General features: G+C 42.8%; 2 protein-coding genes across 2 annotated transcripts in view; one reads left to right on the top strand and one right to left on the bottom strand.

Moving 5' to 3' along the window:
• Positions 1-15340, bottom strand: part of UROC1 (urocanate hydratase 1) — a 45503-nt gene extending 30163 nt beyond the window's left edge. The window contains exons 1-6 of the mRNA XM_026093122.2: positions 15055-15340; positions 8140-8270; positions 5278-5371; positions 4100-4159; positions 736-864; positions 11-72 (exon numbers count right to left, since the gene is read on the bottom strand). Of these exons, the coding sequence (XP_025948907.2) occupies positions 11-72; positions 736-864; positions 4100-4159; positions 5278-5371; positions 8140-8270; positions 15055-15180 (602 nt within the window). The 5' untranslated portion in view covers positions 15181-15340. The remainder of the gene's footprint in view (positions 1-10; positions 73-735; positions 865-4099; positions 4160-5277; positions 5372-8139; positions 8271-15054) is intronic.
• A 2576-nt stretch (positions 15341-17916) lies between these two features.
• LOC112979173 (netrin-4-like) overlaps positions 17917-21604 on the top strand; it is a 57861-nt gene continuing 54173 nt past the window's right edge. Inside the window, exon 1 of the mRNA XM_026093123.2 lies at positions 17917-18812. Within this exon, the coding sequence (XP_025948908.2) occupies positions 18746-18812 (67 nt within the window). The 5' untranslated portion in view covers positions 17917-18745. The remainder of the gene's footprint in view (positions 18813-21604) is intronic.

Raw genomic sequence — 21604 nt, forward strand, 5'->3', positions numbered from 1 at the left:
ATCATCTTACATTGTTACTCCCAAAGCAAACATCTTCTCATATTCATCTCTGGTGGAATAGCCGGGAATAACCTAAGAAAAGAATTAAAAGAAAACTCAGATAAATAAATTAGAGATTTAAGCAGATATTTTCCACAGGCCAAATTCTGTAATTATGGTCACACACAGAGTAAAACTAGAAGTAAGGCAGGTGTTTTATTCCACACATTCCAGTATTATGAAAGAACTGTCTGGTCTTTCTGGCAACACAATGGTCATGCAAGTCTCAAGGAAAGCATTTTTCTAGGCCCAAGACTAGCCCACAGAGAGAGTGGCATTGAATGGCCCAGAAAATTGGCAAGGGACCAGTAGGTCCAATTGTCCAGCTTGCCTTCAGAGCAAAGCAGTCCAGCTATCTGAATATCTAATCAACAATCAGCTGTTTGCCTATTGAGGGCTTTTACATCCTCCAAAGTGAGCCTGGCTGAACTGTTTTAGTCAAGAGCATGTACAGATCAGGCTCAGTCAGAGCAGAAGTCCTCCGATCAGGACAGGATTGTTCATTCTCTCCATCACTGCAGTTCAGCACACTTCAGGTAAGGGGGACTGAATTGGAATAAACAATGCAGAATTTGGATCACAGATTCTCCTGTGTGCTATTGTAAGTTGAGATAGTACCAATAATGTCTTAATTCAGCAAACACATGAAAACTGAACAGAAGAGGAGGAAAAAGAAAACAAGATGCAAATACCTACCATGCCATTAGTAATGATTAATCGAGGCGCATACTGACAGCTGGGAAAGAGTCCCAGAGGATGTCCGCTGTACATTACTAATGTTTGCTCTTCAGTCATCTCTGACAAATAGTGCATGACCAACCAGAACTGAAAGGGAAACCAATGAGAACAAGTGAATCCATTTCCATCTTGCAATGATGTTTCTTCATGAATCTCCCAAGCTTTGAGTATGAAGGCAGCTACAGAGATAACAAGGTGTATTTGTATATGGAATAGGAGCCAGAGCTCTCATCCCATTCTTGCTTTTAATAAAGTCCATTAAGGGACATCACTCAGCAGGAAACATAAATCACCAACTACAAAAGGTCTGAATAAGCTCCAGAATACTTTCACCAGTACAAACCCCAGAAATGTTTTGTTAGCATTTTAATGCATCATTTTTAGAGCTGTTCTAATTTTATCTTGATGTTAACCATTTGGATCTGGCACTTCTCTGGCAATGTTTCCAAAGCCAAACTCAAAAAAAAAAAAAAAAGCCAATTAAAATACCCATGCATATTGTTGATCCTAACTCAAAATAGATAATTCAGCATCTTCTGGTGCTTGTCATACTTTTGGTAAATCATCATTAAAATGTGCACTTAAAAATGAAAAATTTTCATCTTAAAAAAATCAGCTTTCATTATGGACAAAGACAGCCCTTGATGCAACCATGAGAGTGTGCGCGTGAAAGTATATGTACGTGCGTGTAAATATATTTAAATATATAAAAACACCTCTCACCTTCATGTTCATAATTCAATAGTTAATCTTGATCTATGCCAAAAAGCAGAACTGGACATTCTAAACGGCCTGAAGAGTTAACTCACATGCATTACTGTCTATTACAAAGCCCATTATATTCCACGGGAGTTTTAGTACATGATAATTAGACCTGGGAGCAACTTTGCCATGGAATATCAAAATTCAACAATAGGCTGAAACTAAAGTTTCTGTAGAGATATAAAAAGTAAGTTTTGAGTAGGACAGAATTGCTGATCAAAGACACAGCCATGCTATCCACAAATTAGCAGCAAACCAGTTGCAATGGACACTTGACCTCTGTGGTTGTGTCTTTAATCTGAAGTAAAAATGGTACAGATTTGAAGCCAGTTCCTCCTGACCCAACCAATTTCCAAGCTGAGCTTAACAAGCTAATTCAGGCAGGAAAGAGTTACTTTCTTGCTTTTCTTTTTCTTGTTTTGTTTTTGTTTTTATGAAAAGCATTGAATAGTGAAATTCTTGTCCCAGGGCAGAACAGCTAACAGACTGAATTTAGCAAGCTGGGAAAAAGGTGCAACAAAATGAAAAGCTGAAAGATAGTTAGATCTAGCTGCATTTTATATACAACCAAGCAACTTTTGAAAGAGAATCAATGAGGGTCTCAAAAGAAAGATCTAGTCTGCCTTTCCTAGATCAAAGAACTATACATAAAATGCAGTTCTGTTGTCTTGAGGCTGGCAAAGCTGGTAAGGGGAAATTTAGCTCTAGACATTGTCCTTTCTTTAGAAAATTATTCAGAAGAAAGCACAGGACTTTGTGGAAGATATACATGAAACTCAACCTTTTCACTGGGAATTTTGCAATGACATAAACTGACAAAAAGTGTGTTGTTTTCAAGGCATAAACAAAGAACAAAACGTTCCACCATAACTGAATCATTCATGTGATTGCTGCTCTAAGTAAGCAGAAACAAAAAGGTATTGTTTGTTCTGCTGTGAAACAACTGCAGGTCACAGCTCCATCTAACCTCCATGAGAACAAGGGAAAAGATAATATTTCTGAACTTGGCAGTGCTTCCATTTCACTTTGTAGTGAAACATCTGCCTAAGGGATGTCAGCATATTAATGCTACTATATGAGCTGCTGGCACTGCTCACACCAAAACCGCTGTAAAACCTTCGTGCAAGGTATTCCATACACAGAATAAAGAAAGGTTGTGCATTGCTGTGGTACCTTTCTTTCAAAGGGTTAGAACAGTTTTGCCTCAAAAGCCACCTAAGATTTCCATTAAACTCCCACTTAATAGATTAGGAAACTAAAGCCTGAGTTCTCTTAGCCACAAATGAAAAGCACAGTCAAATGGGGACAAAAACCCAGGTCTCACAGTCCTGTGCTATGGTCAGAAATCCATTACTTCTCCCTAACTGGGAATCTCATTTACAAGTTAGATTTGCTTGCTTTTTTTTTTTTTTTTTTTTAAACAGGAAGCCAAATTTAGGTAAAGCCACAACAAGGTCCATACATCATCCCTTAAGAAAGAAGTTGGCACTGTAGATCTGCTTTCAGTTATTTAACCTTACAGAAGAACTCAGGATCTTCCCAGCCTTCAGGAGTGACGCTAGCTTTCAGGATGATGCAGCTTTCTACCTGTGCCATATTTGTCCCACGCTGCAAAACTCACTGCCACATCTCCACCTGTCCCCTCCCCATGGCCTTGGAGCATAATGCCAAAGGCTGCAGGGATGATGTGCTTTCAGCATTCACAACTGAATTTGTGCCTGGCTGTCTACAGAGGCCCAGGATGGTTGTTCATTGAATGTTCCTCCTGCCACCACACACCTGTAGAGCATCCAGACCCAGACTGGTCTTGAGAGAATAAACTGAACTCATAAAAGGTAACACTTAAGTTCCCCCACATGCATTTTGCAGTATTTGGATTAAAGCAAGTGTTTTTAGTGTTATTTTTTGATAGAGAAGGATGATACAACCACACCTTAGACAGCCTAGCTCAGATTTTAGACAGGCCTTTACCTCCAATCTCTGAGAATGTCCGGTGGGTAATGTTCCTAGACGTGAAAGTAAAGTACACTAAGATCTGACCAGTAAGCACAAACGTTTACAGCTAATCTGTGATTTGATTGGAAGATGACTCAGGATAAAAATCTTAAATCAAATTCCTTTTGTCTTTCTTAAATCAAATCCATATTTTTTATCCCATTACTTGTTGAAATACGTTGTAAAAGTACCAGAAACAAGCAAACAAAAGATATACTTTGTTTCCTAGAATTCAGTTTGCCTCTAAAATTATTTGTGCAAAATAGAGGCACATGCAAAGGCATCAGAGAAAAAAATATAGAACTGTTCTTTACATCATCATACACAGCTTGATACTTTTATACTGCATTGTTTCTACTGGGCTGTCTGTGCTCTTCTTACCAAATAAAGCTCTCCGCTTTTATGCGGTTCATAACTGAGCATTCATCTATCCAGACAGGATGTTTTGGAGTATTTTGAGACAATGACTGCCAAGAATTATCACAAACTCTGCCTAAGCAGAATGTGCTTGGGGGAGGGTGAAATGAGTTTTATGAAACAAGTTACAAAAGTAACTGTGTCCTACCTGCGCCCAGTTGCTGAAGACCTGCCCATTTCCTCCGTAAGTGACAAGCTCCTGGGGAAACTGAGAAAAGGAATTTAACAATATTAAAGCAAGCAATTTCTGGAAATGTTCCAGAGTATATCCTGCTTTTAGAAGAAAAAAGAAAAAATCTCAGTTACAGATCTTCACTACAGCTTATTGCATCAACACTCTCCAGATTCTTGAAATCAGAAAATACCATCATAAAAGTAGTAGTTTAAGCAAAAAAAAAATCTTAAAATGTTTTTTATTGTTGTAATGGTATTTCAGTGATGCCAAATGCTACAAAGTTATTTCTGGGTTGCAGTTTCTGTAACAGACATCCCAGAAAACTCTGTTGAATAGGGTCTGAGTGATCTCACAGTCAGATTGCCACCGGCATTTGCTGCTGAAAGGGCCAAGGACCAGCAGGGCAGGGTTTTATGGCCTCTCCCTTGCCATTTGTGCAACAAATGCATTACACTGGGTAGTGCTTGTAAGGAGGGACTTTGGTCCTGTAACCCTCTAATAAATCTGTCCTTGAGAGATGAGTTTTCAAAGCTGCAGAAAGTATCAACATCTTTTTAATATTTGTTGTAGAAGCAACACACTAAGAGCTGAACTCTACCTATTTTACAGAGGGTCAAGCTCCTGTACACGATGGGAGCTGGAGACATCTCATTAGCATTACAGGAGGCCTCAGAAGTTAGAGCCAGGACCAGGGCCCACAGTACAGAATTAAAATCTACATAGAGTAGCAAATCTAAGAACTTAATACAAAAGACCCCAAGCCCCAGCAATCATAGCATAGCCCACAAGAAGAGAGCAAGAGAGATGTATAATCACATCCCCTTCAGGTCTAGCCTCACAGAAATAATCATTCTGCCATATCATACTGAAAAGTGGGGCACTACTGAAATCAGCCTGCTTAGCTAACACAGAGCAGCCAACTCCACATATAGAAGGACTGGCACGTACCTCAGGGCACAGAATCAGCAAAAGGCTAACGAACAACTAAAATCCGACTTAAGGTTTGGAGGGAGGATCATCTGCACGGAGGTTAATTTCACCCATATGTCTACATTTTTCAATTATTATACAAGCATATACAAGAAGTAACTTGCGGGCTTGCTTCTATCATCTGAATACTTTCCAGCTTCCTTATTTTCACTGTGCCTTACCTGAGCCACTGAGGGATCCAGATTATTCATGATCATCAGCATAATAGCAGCAGCTGATTTGGTCTTGCAAGGATATTCTTCTATGGGGTACGCCCTGAAACAGTATCCACCAAACTTCAGAGAGAGATTTCAACTCACAGATAAAGACAACAGCAACAAAATACCCCACAGAAATATCTCTGAATGTCAAATTGCCTTGAGTTACAAGGTTTTATTTAGAAGGGAAGGAAAAAAACTAAAAGGAGAAAGTGCAAATCTGAAGTGATGTGTACAGACAAATCAGGTTTTTTGTGGTGGCCATGAGTTCTCTCTGCTTCTTAGCCTGGACTATTTGGAGCATGTTTGAACTGGTCTTTGTATCCCAGCTGCCAGGCCAAGCAGCTACATCCTGCAACACCAAGGAAAATGGCATCAGTGGAAGCTGCTTTCAGGCTCAGCAGCCTTGTTATTTAAGATCCTATCAGAGGAGAAAAACATCCAGTTTGAATTTCAGTCCCAAAGCAGCTCTCAAAGACATAACTAGTTAGAAGAAATCTGTGTGGGTTTTTTGGTTTTTTGTTTTTTTTTTAAAAAAAAACTACATTAGATGCATTTCATCCAGAAGTTTGAGGTGTTTGTGAAACCTTCACAAAGCTGTTTTTGAGTCAGGTTTCCTAGCACTGATGTACTTTCAGGGCAGCTGCTGCAATCACCTCACTTATCTTCTCCTCCACCATCTATTTCTTGTATCAAATTGTATTAAAACTTGTAGTCTTACAGTTACACTGTCACTCTTCAGGGCAGAGACAATCTCTTTGCTATGTGTTTGTACAGGCCTTAGTACAATTGTCTGGAGGCCTCTAGGGTCTCATACCAAAAATAAGTATAACCATTAATCAAAAGTTTCACTCTTTTGCTCTTTCCCTCTACATAAGCAGCAACGTTATCACAGACACTAGAAATTCCTGATGGTAGATAGCATCATTTGACATTTCCTAAATCATCGTCCTTTTATTGACCCACAGATCCTCAATTGCTGGACATTTGCTTTATATGGGGAAGATAGTTACACTGAAAAGGTTAGGCTAAAGAGCGCCAACTACAAAAGAGTCAGACATCTGCTGCCCAGCTCCTGAGCCAAGATCTGAAGTGTATATTGAATAGATTTAGCAAATGGGCTCCTCCCATGGTCCTATATGCATTATCCTAGCTATTTACATCAGGATACTAAAATAAATGCCTTGCAGTCACTGCCAAACTGAGAGGAAAAGCATATGAATTGTTCAAAATACATTTTTGTTGCTAGTGGGTTTTTTCTTCTAAGTTTAAGGTGATAAAATAACAGGATTTCGGTAGAATATGATACCAGTTCATCAAAAGGAGTTACTTCCATATGAGACTACTCAGAACATAACCAACACCATGTTCAGGTATTAGCTAACAGAGTGCTGATAAGGGAACGAGGGTGTTAAATGAAACAGAAAAAAGCTGGACCGTGCTCTCTTGGAAATATAAAACAAAACCAAATACCAATAGACTACAAAGAACAAAAGGCATTTACTTAATCTCTAAGGCTCTAAGAAGCTATTAGGAAGGGTGGGCAAAGAAATAGATACAAACTATGAAAAAAATATTTGAATCTGTCAAAGAGTCACTGATGCCAGCAATGGAAATCAGCTGGTGGATTGTCTCATCCAATCTCATCTCTACTTTAGGACTCAGCTCCTCTGAAGTCCAGCACTGCAATATCTTTCCAGTCTCCCCATAGCTGAATTCTGCAAGAGCTGACCGCACACTAGCATGGACAGCACAGAAATATATTCATTTTTGCAAATTAGGGTGCTTTTCAGTTGCTTGTTTTATTCAGATTTCTTAGACACTAACCAGGCCCCTGCTGGATGCAAAAAGGAATCAATCAGTCAAAAAAAAAAAAAAAAAAAGTAGCTGGCTCCTGGCAGCCCTCACCAAAACTATTCTGCTTCACAAACATTAGCCTCACTAGCCCCACAATGAAGCAATGCTCCAAAACCATCAGGCAACAAGCCCAGCATATTACAAACCAAGGTCAGAGACAGGCTCCAAGGACTGAAGAACATGCAGCATCCCTTTTAAGCCCAGGAAGCCTTCTCTGTGGTGCTGAAGAGCAACCAGCCACTCACAGCAGGTCCTAAGCCATCCAGTCATATGATCTTCCCTCTTGGCTCAGCCAAGATTTGACTTACAGGAACTCAGGACTATTGCAGACTTTCTGTCCAGGTTGCAATTAGAGGTCAAATAAAGACTGGTCCCTTGAAATTTTAAGGCTCACATTTCAGTGCATTTGGGACAGTTCTAAAGAGGCTCATGGCATGTGGTAATCTTCTCTTGTAGGACAAAGCTGGTGTTACAACATAGGACACCGCACAACCCCTTCTGGGTGACTTGGCAGACTGCTGAGACCGGTACATCTTGATTGTATGCACACACACTGCACAGGTAACACTGTGTGAGTGATGCTGAGCTTTACAGTGTGCAGCAAGACCGTCCTGACCCTGCCAGGGACCATCCAGAAGGGTGCGGAGTGTCTCCTGAGTGGCTCCGTGGAACTCTGACACAGAAAGAGGCAGGACAAAATCTGGAGGATGAAGAATCTGTTATGTAGCTTTACAGAAAAGCATCCCGAAACACTGAGTTACACTCATTGGAAATGAAACCACTGTCTCTAGTGACACACAGGACACCTGATTTATTCAGCTGATACATTTTGTTAATGTCATGACATGACTTCTGCAAGAGATAAAACAGGATGCAGTGGTGTCTCTATTCAAAGGTTACTTCCACAGGTGAGAGCTGGTAAGCAAACACCAAGCAAATGCAACAAATTCTGAATGCTCTAGCCCTTACCTCATCTCAATATCTGGAAAGAATCTGTACATATATATATGTCCATACAGCCTGAGTTCTTCGGCAAATTCCAGCGCCAGTATCTTTTGTATTTCAGGTGGGAAATAACGCAAGGCATTCCGCAAAGCCAGCTGCCAAAAAAAGCAAAAGACACACAAACACACACACACAAAACAAGGTAAGAGAAATGCAGGTAAGCAGATGGCCCTGAACTTTAAGCAGACTCAGCTGGAAACCTGCCCAGGATAATACAGTGATGATTTTTAAAGGCCAAGCTCATATCAGGGGAGCAACCATTCCTGCTTTACTGTTGAAATGTCTCCATCTGCATCTTTCCTTGTAGATTAATTGCTGACTATAGGGTGGCCTACCCTTCCCCGCCTGGCCCCAACTCCGTAGTGAGAGATTTTGGAGGTTTGTTAGGTAGCACTCAATCCTGTAGATCAGAAATGGGCAAATTCCCTCTCACAGTGCTAGGGGGCACTGAGCTACCAAGAAAAATGTTCAGAAATCATTAATCTGAGAGCCTGAACTCCTAGAGACACTGAAGATCCTACTGTACTTGCCATTCAAGTAAGGGATTTTGGCCCTGCATTATGTGACTTGGTCACAGATGAAGATGTTTTTGGGCTAAGTTTTATTAGATAAAGATTCACTACATGTAGCATCCTAATATACTGCAGAAGGTGGCAGTTTACACTATTTTATTGATGCTACATGCATCACTTCCAAATTAGGTAAAGTGATTAGTAAGCACTCAATTAAATTCTGCATATGATAGTAAGAGGCTTATACTCTCTATTGCTTTCAAAGACATTACCCATAGTTTGCAAAGTACATTTCATCCTTTTGGATGAAAGAAACCATAAATAAGTTACTATCTTTAGTAACAATCATGTCTGCACATTTCATGTTCCATTTGTTTAAAACCATAATGAGAATAAAGATTTTTGTAATCTTTTAAAAAGCCAACTGCATGCAAAGATACTAAACGACCTTATAAATTCCCCTACAAATGGCAGCACTATTCAAACAACTCTTAGTTGAAGAGGTTCACAAACTATGCAAAATTTCACAGCTTCATTAAGCTGATTGGAAGGACTGGGCGAGGGCAGAAGGAAATCAAGTTTGCTTCTACATCTGGTAAGATCCTAACCAAGAAAACTCAGTTTTGGAGAGGGCTGAGTACTCCCCATGCTTGAAGCACCTGCTGTTGGCAGTTCAGACTCATGAAAGCAAGTATTTTCTGGAGGAAGCAAAGGGGTGGGTTGTAATACAGGAAACAGATTAGAACAAAGCATCTAGAACCCTCCAGTCTAGGTATCTTCACTTTCTTTACTTTTCTGAGAGAAAAAAAATACCCTGACAAGAAGTCACAAAAAGCTCTACAAAGCCCTCATTTTGGCTCAGTGATGAACCTCTTGTTGATTCAACATAAGCATGGTTTGGACCTCATGGCTAGAGTTCTCCAGCTACTTCATCACCCGAAACTGCTGGTCCCACATACCTTAGAGCACATAGAACAGTATTTCTAAGTCTAAAAATACCCCTTAGAGAGTGTTCTTGTTGGCATGCTTACTACTGAACACACACAGGTCAGATGCTTTTGCATCAGCAAAGCTATGCTGATTTACACCAGATGAGGATCAGACCTGTAAAACCCTGCAATGAAATTTGCCATTTCACACAGAGAATGACAAGGGGAAAAAAAATCTGTTTACCAGGCTAGCAAATGCAAATTCCATCTTCAAATACCACCTGATTATTCTTCACAAAGATAGGCAGCCATTTTTCAAGAGAATGTCACCAAGCTAACAAAAACCCCAGCTACATTTACCCTGTGACAAAACACGAGAGGTTTTTCAAAGTCAGTATTTTTGAGTGAAGCAGCCATCAGAATTTTAGCTCTGAAAAATTTCTAAAGTGACAATGAAATGCTACATCCCTTGTAACAACAAAATTAAGTTCTACAAAAGAAACAAAAGAGTGTTGCCTGTTGAAATGAAAAAAATGTTGCCACATTTGGAATTTTGGCTGCCTATGAGAACTACAGAGAATGATCAGGATGAAAACATTTTGTTTCCAGTCTGGCAAGGATGACCCAGGCTTTGATCAGTGTTTTATTTCTATTATAATGAATTTTTGTATTTACCCAAAAAATAAGAGCAAGCAAAATCTGTTTGCATTTTCAAACAAATTCACTTAAACAGATCCTCTGTCCTATTAGTGTTCCATGTTAACAGAAGCCTGAATTTTGATGATGCAAGCATTAAAGAAACATGAATTCTGATGCTACACGAAGGGCAGGAAGGGCTCCTGGGTTGTGTAGACAATAGAGTGCTGATTTTATAAAAGGAGACTAAGACTGTGGCTTGTTTAGCCTAAAAGAACAAAGGTGGCATTTGATTGCTGTCTCACTGCAGGATAAATGTCAAAGCAGGAAGGCACTTCAGGGAAATGCTGGAAGAGGAATAAATAGCTATTAATTAGCCATGAAGAAACAGTCTTCAAATTAGAAGAGTTTAAATATAAGATTCTGAAAGAGCCTCTTAATAGGAGAGCTAGGACACTTGAAATTGGTTAGATGGAGCCTGACTGGCTTATGAAAAGCTATTTGCCACATGTATCTGGATGAATTTTGTGTATTCATTACTGAATCATAAACCAAATAACCTCAGAAAGGCACTCAGGGACCAAATTCAAATAGGCTGATCATGCTTTTGTGGAAAGGCAATACAAGGCCACCTATTCCTTAAGTTTCATTAAGGAACCATATCAAATATTAATCTAACCTTTATATAGGATTAATTTTACCCATAATGGGTAAATTTTAGATACTGTGGGCTTGACACTCAGGTGTTATTCCTGTTCCTAGTTTTCACTCACAGCAGCTTAAGCTGCATGTTCTTAGCAGCTCTGAAAATCAGGTTCAGAGTTCATTGGAATTTGAAAAATCAATGGTGGTTATACTCCTGAACCTGTTTGGTCATTTTGCAAATCCCACCATGAATTTGTGGAGAGTCTCTGATTCAGCTCAGCACAATGCAAGTATTTGACACAAAGTCTTCCTCTCAGATCTGCCAAGTGGATCTAATGCTTAGTTCTTCTGTTTAAGCTCTCACTAGTAGACTCTCTTTTTGTACTTACTGGAATTCACACAGCAAAACATGATCCTGCTGCCATTTAATCAAAAGTCAGAACTCATCAACATCAACAGGAGGTAGTCAAAAGAGTCTATGAAACCCTGCTTCAGTCAATCAACTTTATCTTTGTCATGGGAGTCTCTTGAGAAATCAAATCAGCCTCTTGTTAATTGGTTCTTGTTGAAGAGCTGGTGCCTCTTCAGAATGAATGGCATTCATTTTCCTTCCAAACAACATTATAAGGACTTCCAATTTAAGGATCTCAAGACACTTCACAAATACCAAGATCTGCAGCCTACCTCTTTACTAAGGGGAAAGTAAAGCATAAAAAGCAAGTGATCAGCTCAACAGCCTCCATATTAGCTCTCCTGTCTTTTCCCAGTGAAGATATTTCTTGCCTCCCACCTGTCTCACATCTGATGATATCCAGGCCCAGAATCATTGGCAGAACTATTCTCTAACCAGTAACAGTAAGATGTTGTTGTTTCATTTGTTATTTTCCCTGGACAGATCTCAGTTCAGACCAGCTCAATTAGAAAGTAAGCATGGCAATTTCTGACCAGCCATTGCTATAAATGCCCCACTGGCTGTGAAAGTTCAGTTCTTTATCACCAAAACTTTCTAAAACAGGAGCTAACAGCTGACCTTCCCAATCCATATATAAACTTTCAAAAGTGGCCTGATTTCCAGCTGCATAAAGCAACCATCAAGGGCAAGCATCCTCCTTCTTCACCAGTAAGGTCAACCAGATCTTCAGGTGCTATGCAACTCTGCAACACTTCCAGCTCCAATTTTTAACTCTTTATACCAGAATGTCAGGGAGAAGCAAGGGCTGGCTTCTTCCTAAGGAACAGGAAACCAAGGCAAAACACAGCCAGAAGGGCAGAGGCCTCACCAGCCAGGGCTCTATCCCACAGCAAGGAGAGCAAGGCAGGGTAGCAGTGGCAGCCAGGTTCAACCAAGAGTCCAGATCATCAGGAAAGTTTGTGGTGATGAGGTAGGTCCAAACTCAAGTCAAGAATGCAAGCCAGGATCAGGTCTGATGACAGTAACCAGTCAGACACAGCCCAGAGATGACTAGGCCAGTCCACAGTGACAAGGCGGATCCAAGGTCAAGCTGGGAAGATAGTCTGCAGGCTGGGGTCCAGATCAATGAGGCTACAGCCAGGAACAGGTATAGCTGTGGCTGAGCTAGGAACCAGTACCCCTACCACATAGCTCAAGAAGGAGTGACAGTCCAGGACTGAGCTTAAATGGAGCCCCTGGGGCCATGGTGTGGGTGGGGCCCCCAGGTGAGACTGGTCAGGGCTGTTAAAGGCCTATTAGTGCCCTCAGGGCCCAGACATAGGAACACAAATTAAGATATTGCAATCAGGTTAGAGATAATTATGTTGGGGTAGGAAGAAGGCTGTAACATGATTGGACTCAAAGACACATAAGGAAACCAATACATGGATAAGGAAATGTCATTTTTTTCTGATTCTAAGCAACACTGACAAGTGTATATTCCTCCCAAGTTGTGCCAGCTTTACTAGAAGGTCAATGAGTATGCAATGTCCTTGCTTTGCAAAGGACACACCAGGCATGAGGTTTTAGGGGTAAGTTATTTGCGACATATTTATACTGAGATACAGAAGCTGAGAAACAAAAAGCTAGCATTTCCTGATCCGGGAAGGGAAAGAGAGAGGATGCGGCTGTTTCAGGCCCCAGGCAAAGAATGCAGAAGGAAGAGAACTCAGGAAACATATAAACAAAATCAGTTCTGAGAAATGGTTTGATTTATCCAAAGAGATTAAGGTTGGTATGATAGGAAGAATTATATATCTCTTCAGCAGGCCCCAAAACACACAGATTTTGATAAATTTCACTTATAGGAGGCCCCCCCCCCCAAAAAAAAATATTGACAGTGCTAAGGTATACTACTGTAAAAAAGAGTAAAATTAGAATGAAGGCAGACGAACAGAGGGACAGATCCTTACTGAAAGGAACTAGCAAAGCACTATTAACTTCTGTCAAGGCTTCCTATGAGCACTTTAACTAGAAAATGAATGCAGTGTCATATGGAAAGACAAGCCTTGCTATATACTCAGCACTACACACTGCCAACAGTATCTGGAAGCTTGTCTCAAGGCTTAAACACCACCTTGCAAACAGACAACCTTTTCTAAGCATGGAACACCTCGTAAAAAAAGAGATTTGGCCTTTCAGATATACAATAAATACCAGCTGAGCCTCTAAACCTGTTAAGAGTTTAAGGTGGAAGATTAAGAGTAAAATAAATCAGCAAGGAAGCTTTTAAATCTTTAACAGGCTAATAAAAAAACCAACAAGCATGACCTTTTATCATATGTGGTAGATAAGAAGGGGAGATGAGGGTAGGATGCCAGACAGTAGCCTGGGACTGGGACCAGAACAGCAGTCCAGCAGAAGCTCTCTCCTTGCAGCAATTACGGGAGGCAAGAAACTATTCCAGTTTCTATACAGGGAGTGAGGGCTTTGTCACTGCATTCTCTTCCCAGGTAGACAGTAGGATCTGGCATCCTTGTAAGCGATACCACCTCCTCCTCCCCTGCAACATGGACTCCTACGGGCTGTAGCAGATTTCTCTTGGGGGGAAAAGTGAGTTTAGCCAAAACCCAGGCATAAGGAATGAAATGGGAGACATTTGGCAATGTTCTGCCATGCAGTGAAGCTCGCTCCCTGCTCCTTTATCTTCATAGCCGTCACCACGGTCCCCTCTGCACACTTAGTAGCCACACTTCCACATGTCTGAGCTGTCCCAGGCACAGACAGCCTCAGCCATGAATGCTGCCTGGTGCCACAGTAAATCCTCTTTGGATATCTCACAGCTGTTCCCCTTTTTACCCTTTGCCTGGGCTCTTCTTTGCTTGTGGAAGTGGACTTTGAAAGAATTTGGCTGCTCATGCCAGTGGGGAACTCCCACGAAAAGCAAGGAAGTTGTGAGCAACTTGTTAGTGGAGAAGGTACTTTGGTGTACTGACCAGAACGTCATGTTATAACTGGTGTTATATGTGATGAAGCACAGACTTTCAAACTAAGGAACCCACCTTTTCCTCTCCCACACAAAATTCCTAAGGATCTCCACCCATCAACCATTATTTTCTGCCGCTAATTTTTTTTTTAACTCTAGCATGAAATAATGCAATGATTACTTTAGTGCTCGCGTAGACAATTCAAACAAAAAGACACAGGAAAAGTTACACAACTAAAGACAAATATTTAACCCAACTTCTTACAAACTTGCCTAAATTCCAGAAAAATTCAGACTAGCATTTAAAATAAATGATCTTTGCATCTTTGATACAAACATATGTATGTGTGCCTGGTTTGTCCCAAGCTGTTGATTCTCCACATTTTGTTTACTGTATTTGAGGGGCTAGCTTTCACTCCCATAAATATGCAGTGTTCTTGTGATGGCATTCATAATTCCATCGCCAAGGAATGATGCTGGATTGACAGCACTGGAGCCTAAGGCCTCTTGTTCAGCTACTTAAAGGCATGGAATCTGTTGCGCAGCAAATCTCCCTCATATCAAACTGCTTGTATATGTGGGGAAAGAAAGCAAGCAAAAAGGCTGAAGAGTTCCCAGTACTTTATCCCATTATCCACTGAAATTAAAAAAGCAAGGAAATGCATTTGCCACAAAGTTAGGCCCACATCCAGAAAAGCATTTGAGGCAATCAGGTCTGCTGCTCTGAGCTGCATTTACCTGAAAGGAAGACAAATGAGGCCCTACGAAACCCCATGTTACCTTTTTCTCCTGAGCAGTGAGATTAGGGGTTCTCACAGGTGCATGGGGTACTCCTTTCCTCTGGCCTCTGTTTTCGGGCAGAGGGTGTAGAGGAAGGCCACGACAGATTTCCTTCAGGCTGGTCATAGCTGCTGTGGAATTACTGGGAGGAAAGGAAAGGCAAACTGGAGAGGCACGAGGACTGGGGAACAAAGCGTGCAGGCCAGCTCCTGCTGAGCGGTTGAGATGTGCCACCACTCCGGCGTGATCTCGAAGAGGACAGCCTGTCCTCCCGCTTTTGCAAACAGGCCTGCAAAGCACTGAGGGCAGGTGGCACAGATGACACACCTCCCCCCTCTGAGCCATGCCATTGGCTCTTCCTTCCACCCCCAAAATGAATGATTCACAGTTTTGCTGTTTATTTTCTAGGTGCTTTGTCAGCTGGTGCTCTGCTAACCCTCTGGAGTAAATTCAGCCACTTTCCAAAGCAGTTGATTCCCCCAGTTGCCTAGTGAGAGTGACAGTCTTGCGCATGAACCTTGCCTGGCATCACAAGGACTGTGCCTTTACATTTCTATAGCACAGGAACTGAATAAAACTATTCATCATGATTCATGTCACTATCCAGATACGTTGTTCCAGTAAGACAGGCATTCTCTGTTTGACACCCCTGGGTACGGGCTGTTCCTCTGATCTGATCAATTTGTCGGCTAGAAAACAGTGGCTGTCAACGATAACAACAAAATTTCTACCCTTACTTGTTAGCTCCTCTTAGCTCACAGGAGTGCCTGGATTTTAGCAGAATTAAACCAGAAACATAGCAGCCTCATCAGCACTGGTACCAGTTTTCTCAAGCCAGGTAATAATAGTGAGGAGGAATTAAGGCTTTCAGTTCTAAGTCACTTTTATATCCCATGGTCAACAACCACTGCAAAGTCTTATGCTACTGCCATCCAGACATCGCAACTAAATGAATAAGCTTAACTTTGACTTTCCACTTAAAATGCAATGTGAACTTTGCTCTCTGTTTTGAGCTGTTGTTTAAGTCATCCAGCAGCTTCTTGATCTCTGTTACATCCATGGAACTACAACTCCCAGTCATGGAATTTTCTCAAGTGCCGCTGTTAAAGCCTGGTGAAATTAACTGGGAGAAACATTCCAGTTAGCAATGAGCCTAAAACCTGGGAATAAAAAAAGACCACATTTTCCCACAAAGGCATCAATCAACGAGCAATGACTACAAAGCACGGTTATTAAATGACAGCATCTCATTAATGTCACGTTGGCTTTAGCTCTAGGACATACTGCACAACCCCAGCTCCCACTGGAGATGCTTCAGTTGAAAGACTCCGAACGTCCCAGGAGAGCTGAGCACACGGCACACTCAAACCCACTGAAGGACACTGATTGTCATCTACGGCAGGAGAATTTTGTCTTGCAATTATACAGTGTTTTGGCTGTTTTTGAACAAAAGGCAAAGACAAAAAAGAAAGGAAAAACTCTCCTTCATATTTTAAGTTTCTATTGGGTTTTCCTATTAAAAATATATAAAAAAGGAAGATAAGGGTAAACTGAGAAAATTCTATCACAAAGCATAGCTAAATAACCCTGCCTTACATAAACGTCCTAACCCAAGGACAAATAAATCTTTCCTTGTGTTTCTTTGTATGACCCACATTCTCCATATCCCCCTAACGTGTGATCCTGTGCACATGTGGGCACAAGGATAACCTCTTCCGCATTTGGACTCTCATCAGACCTGCTTCCCTCTGCAACATCAGTTGGAAGTTAATGGCATTACACTGACTTAAAAACTGAAGAGAATGGAGCAAAGGAGGGAATTCACTCCCTGAATTAAATTATTTCTGGGGCTAAGCACTTCACACTGTGATCTCCACACGCTGCAGCCCTTCTGGGTCGCCAGGAGCTCTGTGCTGGAATTACCCCTGTGCAAATCTGAGTTCAGGGTCATGCCCAGTGTTGTTAGGTCTTTGGGGCAGGCAGGTGTTTCAGCGGTGCCCGGTACCCTCCAGGGCACGTCCCAGCTCATGTCTTTGTTTGATGATGGAAAGAAACCCCTCGTGTGTGTCCGGCTGAGCACTTTGTAATGCACATAAACGCCGCAAAGCCTCCCTCCTCTCCCCACGCCCCGCAGCACCCTTGTCCGTGCCGGGCAGGGGGCTTCGCCCCGGGGGGGCGGGCAGTGCCCCGCTGCAGCGCGGGTGTCATGTGCCGGCCGCCTGGCAGAGGGTGCTGCAGGGACAGCCGGGACCAGCTGAGCACGCCTGCTCCCGCCCTGCACACGCACACACACATAGACACACACACACACACACACACACACACACACACACGCACACACGCCCCCCACACCCCGGCTCCTGGAGGAGAAGATGCGGCTGGAAAACACCGCCTGCATCTGAGAGCAACAGCGACCAGCCCAGCTGACGAGGAGGTGCGGAACCGAGCCAGCCCCCTCCTCCTCCTCCCCCCTAAAAAAAAAAAAAAAAAAAAAAAAAAAAAAAAAAAAGCACATATAAAGAACAGGAAGAAGATCACATGTTATAATAATCCCCTTTGCAGCCAGACAGGACCAGAGAGGAGAACTGCCCAGTCCGGACTGCGAGATGTGCTAGGGGCTGAAAGGGAGGCAGGGAGAAAACTTGGGGATAAGCGAAGAGCCCCGGGGAGGGCAGGCGACCCAAGCCCTACGCCGCGCTGCGGGGCAGGACCTGCCCTCCGGCGCCCTCCGTCCCCCCGCGCCCCGGCAGCGGAGCCCCCGCCCGCCCCGCCGCAGCGCGACGCCCTCCCGGCCCCGCCGAGCCCCGGCCCAGCCGCCGGCCAGGGGCCGCGGGGCAGCGGCGGGCACGGCCGGGCGCTCCCCGGCTCCGCCACCGCCACCGGCGAGCTGGCGTTTGGCTTGCTTTCCGCTGTTCTCCCCCGGCGCTCGCTGTGTGCAGCAAATCCCTTAGAGGGGGGCAGAAGTGGCTTCCGTGACAGCAGAGGGAGGAGGGAAATAAGATAAAATAAACCAAAACAAAATAAAACGAGCGCGGAGCCAAGAAATCACTTGCTTCTCCTCGTCTCTCGGCGAGCGCAGCCAGCTCTGCTCCCCCGCTGCCCCTCTGCCGCGGGCAGCGAGGGCAGCAGGGACCGGGCAGGCACCTAGCCAGGCGCCCGGGCTCGCCGCACCCGCACCCCGCCGCTCCCCCGCGGCAGGGAGAGCTGCCGGGGGCAACCGAGGCAGAGCCGAAAACGCGGCCCCGCAAAAAGCAGAGAGCAGAAAGTAAAGTTTCGAAATAGCATCCGAACAACCGCAAAGGACCGGACCGGGCAGAGCTCTCCGCTTCGCACCCGCCCTCGATGGTGCATTCAAGGGGCTACGCCAAGGATGTGAACATCCCTTGCCTGCGGCATGAAGAGGGATAAAGACGCAGAAAATCCGTGTTATTTATTTATTTATTGGAAGCAATGTACGGGTGACACCCAGAAGGCATCTGAGCCCTGAAAAAAAAAAAAAAAAAAAAAACCCTCTGGACCCAAACGAAAACAAGAAGAATGAGACAGCAGCCCCGACCCCTACACTAGGAGGAAGGTGAGCAGAGAGAAAGAAAGAAAGAAAGAAAATATAGAAAAGCCATGCAAGCACCAAACCTGTAGATTTCTGCAGCTATTTTTTGCTTCACTGAGGACAGATATTTTACTGACAGCCATGCAGCATAAAGGCATCATGCTGATTGTGTTCTTGGAGTATTTTATTTCTGGCCATGGGGAAGCAGGTAAGCAAAATAAATCAATATTGTCATCCATAAAACAATTCAGCCTAAGCTGAGCAAAGGGAGAGGGAATGGAAATCAAACCTGCAAACTTGGTTAGAAATTTTTTATGTCAACATCTTTTTTTTTTTTTTTAGATTGTATACTTATAAGGAATCTGGGTTAGTCAATATATATAAATACTTCTTATTCCTCCAACACACAGCTTTGCAGCTCAGTCTCCATCCTGCAACTTATGATAGAATGTATAGTTTCCTATGTCCTTAAGATACAACAGTGTACTATTTTTGTGAATGAAAGAAAATAAGACAGAAAGGAAGAGGGCAATGGGTTGAGGTATTCTGGATATTTGTTTTGAGGAAGAAACACTGCTTTGCTAGGCAGGACAAGAGTGAAATGACAACGTTCTTGGACAGTGTCAGAGGAGGGATCTGATTCATTCTATATTAACTTCATTTTGCATCACTATTAGTCAGAGACACTCTTTAGGAACTACTGTTTATCCAAGACAGTCCACTCACTCAGGATCTCCCCTGATATGATAGTTAACATGCAACGGACAAGACTAAATTAGCATTAGGGAATAAATAGACTGGGACAGAGAGAAAAGTTGATTAGTTGTGTCTGTGTGTATGTGGGTGTACAGATAAGCCTATTCAGAAATGATACATCTGCCTGGTATTTACCTATGGTCCTAAAAATACCTTGATTATGAAAGAGAATAATTCTCTGAGGGAAAGGAAGGAAGGCATTACATTGTATTTTTCCTGCTGTGGTTTAATACATCTTTAAGGTTAAAAGGGATGAATTATGCAGATCAGGTCAGAAAAATAAAAACAAGCACTGATAAGACAACAATACATCGTCCTCGACTTTCCCATTGGGATACTGGCTTGTGGTCTTTCTTTCTGTAGAGAAAAGCCTATCATTGGTTTAAATTTCACCTGCATGCCCAGAGTATTAGGATAGGAACAACACTCTTCATGCAGTGATTTGAAAGCTATTGAAGTGTTCAGCTACTCTGCAGGCTCCAGTTAGGTTAAATGCAGATCAGGTGGCTTCAGCTCAGATTATGCCTTGGTTAAAACCCTTCTGATAACATAGACACTGGATTTCCACAACTGCAAGTGTTATTTTCTTAAAAACTGAAAACAGCTCATAATTTACAATCCTGCCATATTACCCAGTGACTCACTTGGGAAAAAGCCTGGCTATTACAGCGTTGTTGGGAAGGAGTGGAGGGAGGACATGGTACCTTAGTCCTTTTAGTGTCTTATCTTGGGTATTCACTAGTTTTCCAGGTGAGGACACTCCCTGTAGGACACATAAGTTGACACGTAGCACAGAAAGGTTGCAGAGATGCCTCATTAAGTTGCTGATACCGTTGGGGAAAGCAGTCTGTTATAAACTAGCCTAAATTTGCTCTGCATCCAACTCACAAAGTGAAAACATATCTTCAAGGAAAGGCAGCCCAAAGCTGACTGCTTGGAAAGTGAATTTGAGGGGAGCGGATGTGTTCTGTATTAAGTTAAGCACTCTCAGAATAATGGTGTAGGGATGGTGATTAATAGCAAAATAATTGGATTTTGAAGGTGATGACACTAAGGATTCAATGTCACTTTAAATAAATATACAGTGCTTGCTCAAAAGGTTGCGTGAAACACCAACCCGCAAAAGCACAAGGGCTACCTGTTCACTTCTATTTTTTTATTTTTTTAGAAGCAATGTAAAAATCTTGAATTAATCTTGAATCTTTACAGGTCCTATTGCAGGCTGGGTCAGTATTGCTTAGATTAAGGCTCTGACGGCATCTAGCTAATCTGTGTAAAATAATTTGGAAGTCTCAGCTTTTTCCTGAGCAGAGAGGTATATAGAGAAGTGGTTTTTCTTTCATGCCTTATTAGCCTATACAGTAAACTTCCTTTTCAACCCTACAGTTGGCCCCTCCTGATCAGAGGTGAGATAAATCGATGGGGTAGTTTATGAGGAATATATGGGGGAAATATTTGCCTTTTGCCCATGTCCATGCAGATAACACAGTCAGGGCTGTCAGGATTGGCTTCTCAGATCTTTAAACATAATGCAAAGGGGTAAAAATCTTAGTGCTTAGACTGGAAGGGTCAACTAGGTTTTATATTGCGAGATGTGACACTTGGGCTGTCCTTCCCCTTGTCTTATTCAGGTAGGAGGGCTGCATACCCCTCATATAAACCCCACAGCAGCCTGAAAACTGTTGTGCATTGGGACAACTCAGGGGACTGCCAGCAGCCTGGGCTCTTGCTTCACACTCTGCCAGCCGATACCCCCCAAGGAGAGCAGTGCCCGGGCCAGCTCTCCTCCCGATGGCAGGTCTCCAAAAGGGGGCGTGATGTGGTCAAAAATGGCCATTTCTAGCACCAGGCTTAAAATGAGTTGCGCTGCCTGGTTATCAGCGGGGTTTGGCTTCCTATGGTCTGGGGTTATTCACCTCTTCTGTAAATGAGGCTTCAGGTGCTGGAGCCAAGCACTGCGCCAGGAGGGATGCAGGCGAGCAGACCACAACTAGCCATGCTGGAAGACTGCCCAGATCTAGGATCTTATTCTCACTCTGGCTGTGCCTCAGGCCATGGGGCATTTGGGGTTCAGAGCTTATTCAGAACTTCATTTTTGGAATATTTAGAAAGCTGCAGTTGTGAGGGCTCTTTTAGTGCTAAAATACATCTGGCTACTCATAAATGGATGAAGACCTGCCAAACCCGTTGCATGTTGGCCCCAGACAAACCCATTGCATATTGGCCCTAGACAAACCAAAGGGT

This window comes from Dromaius novaehollandiae, chromosome 12 (genome assembly GCF_036370855.1).
Source record: "Dromaius novaehollandiae isolate bDroNov1 chromosome 12, bDroNov1.hap1, whole genome shotgun sequence".
Lineage (NCBI taxonomy): Eukaryota > Metazoa > Chordata > Aves > Casuariiformes > Dromaiidae > Dromaius > Dromaius novaehollandiae.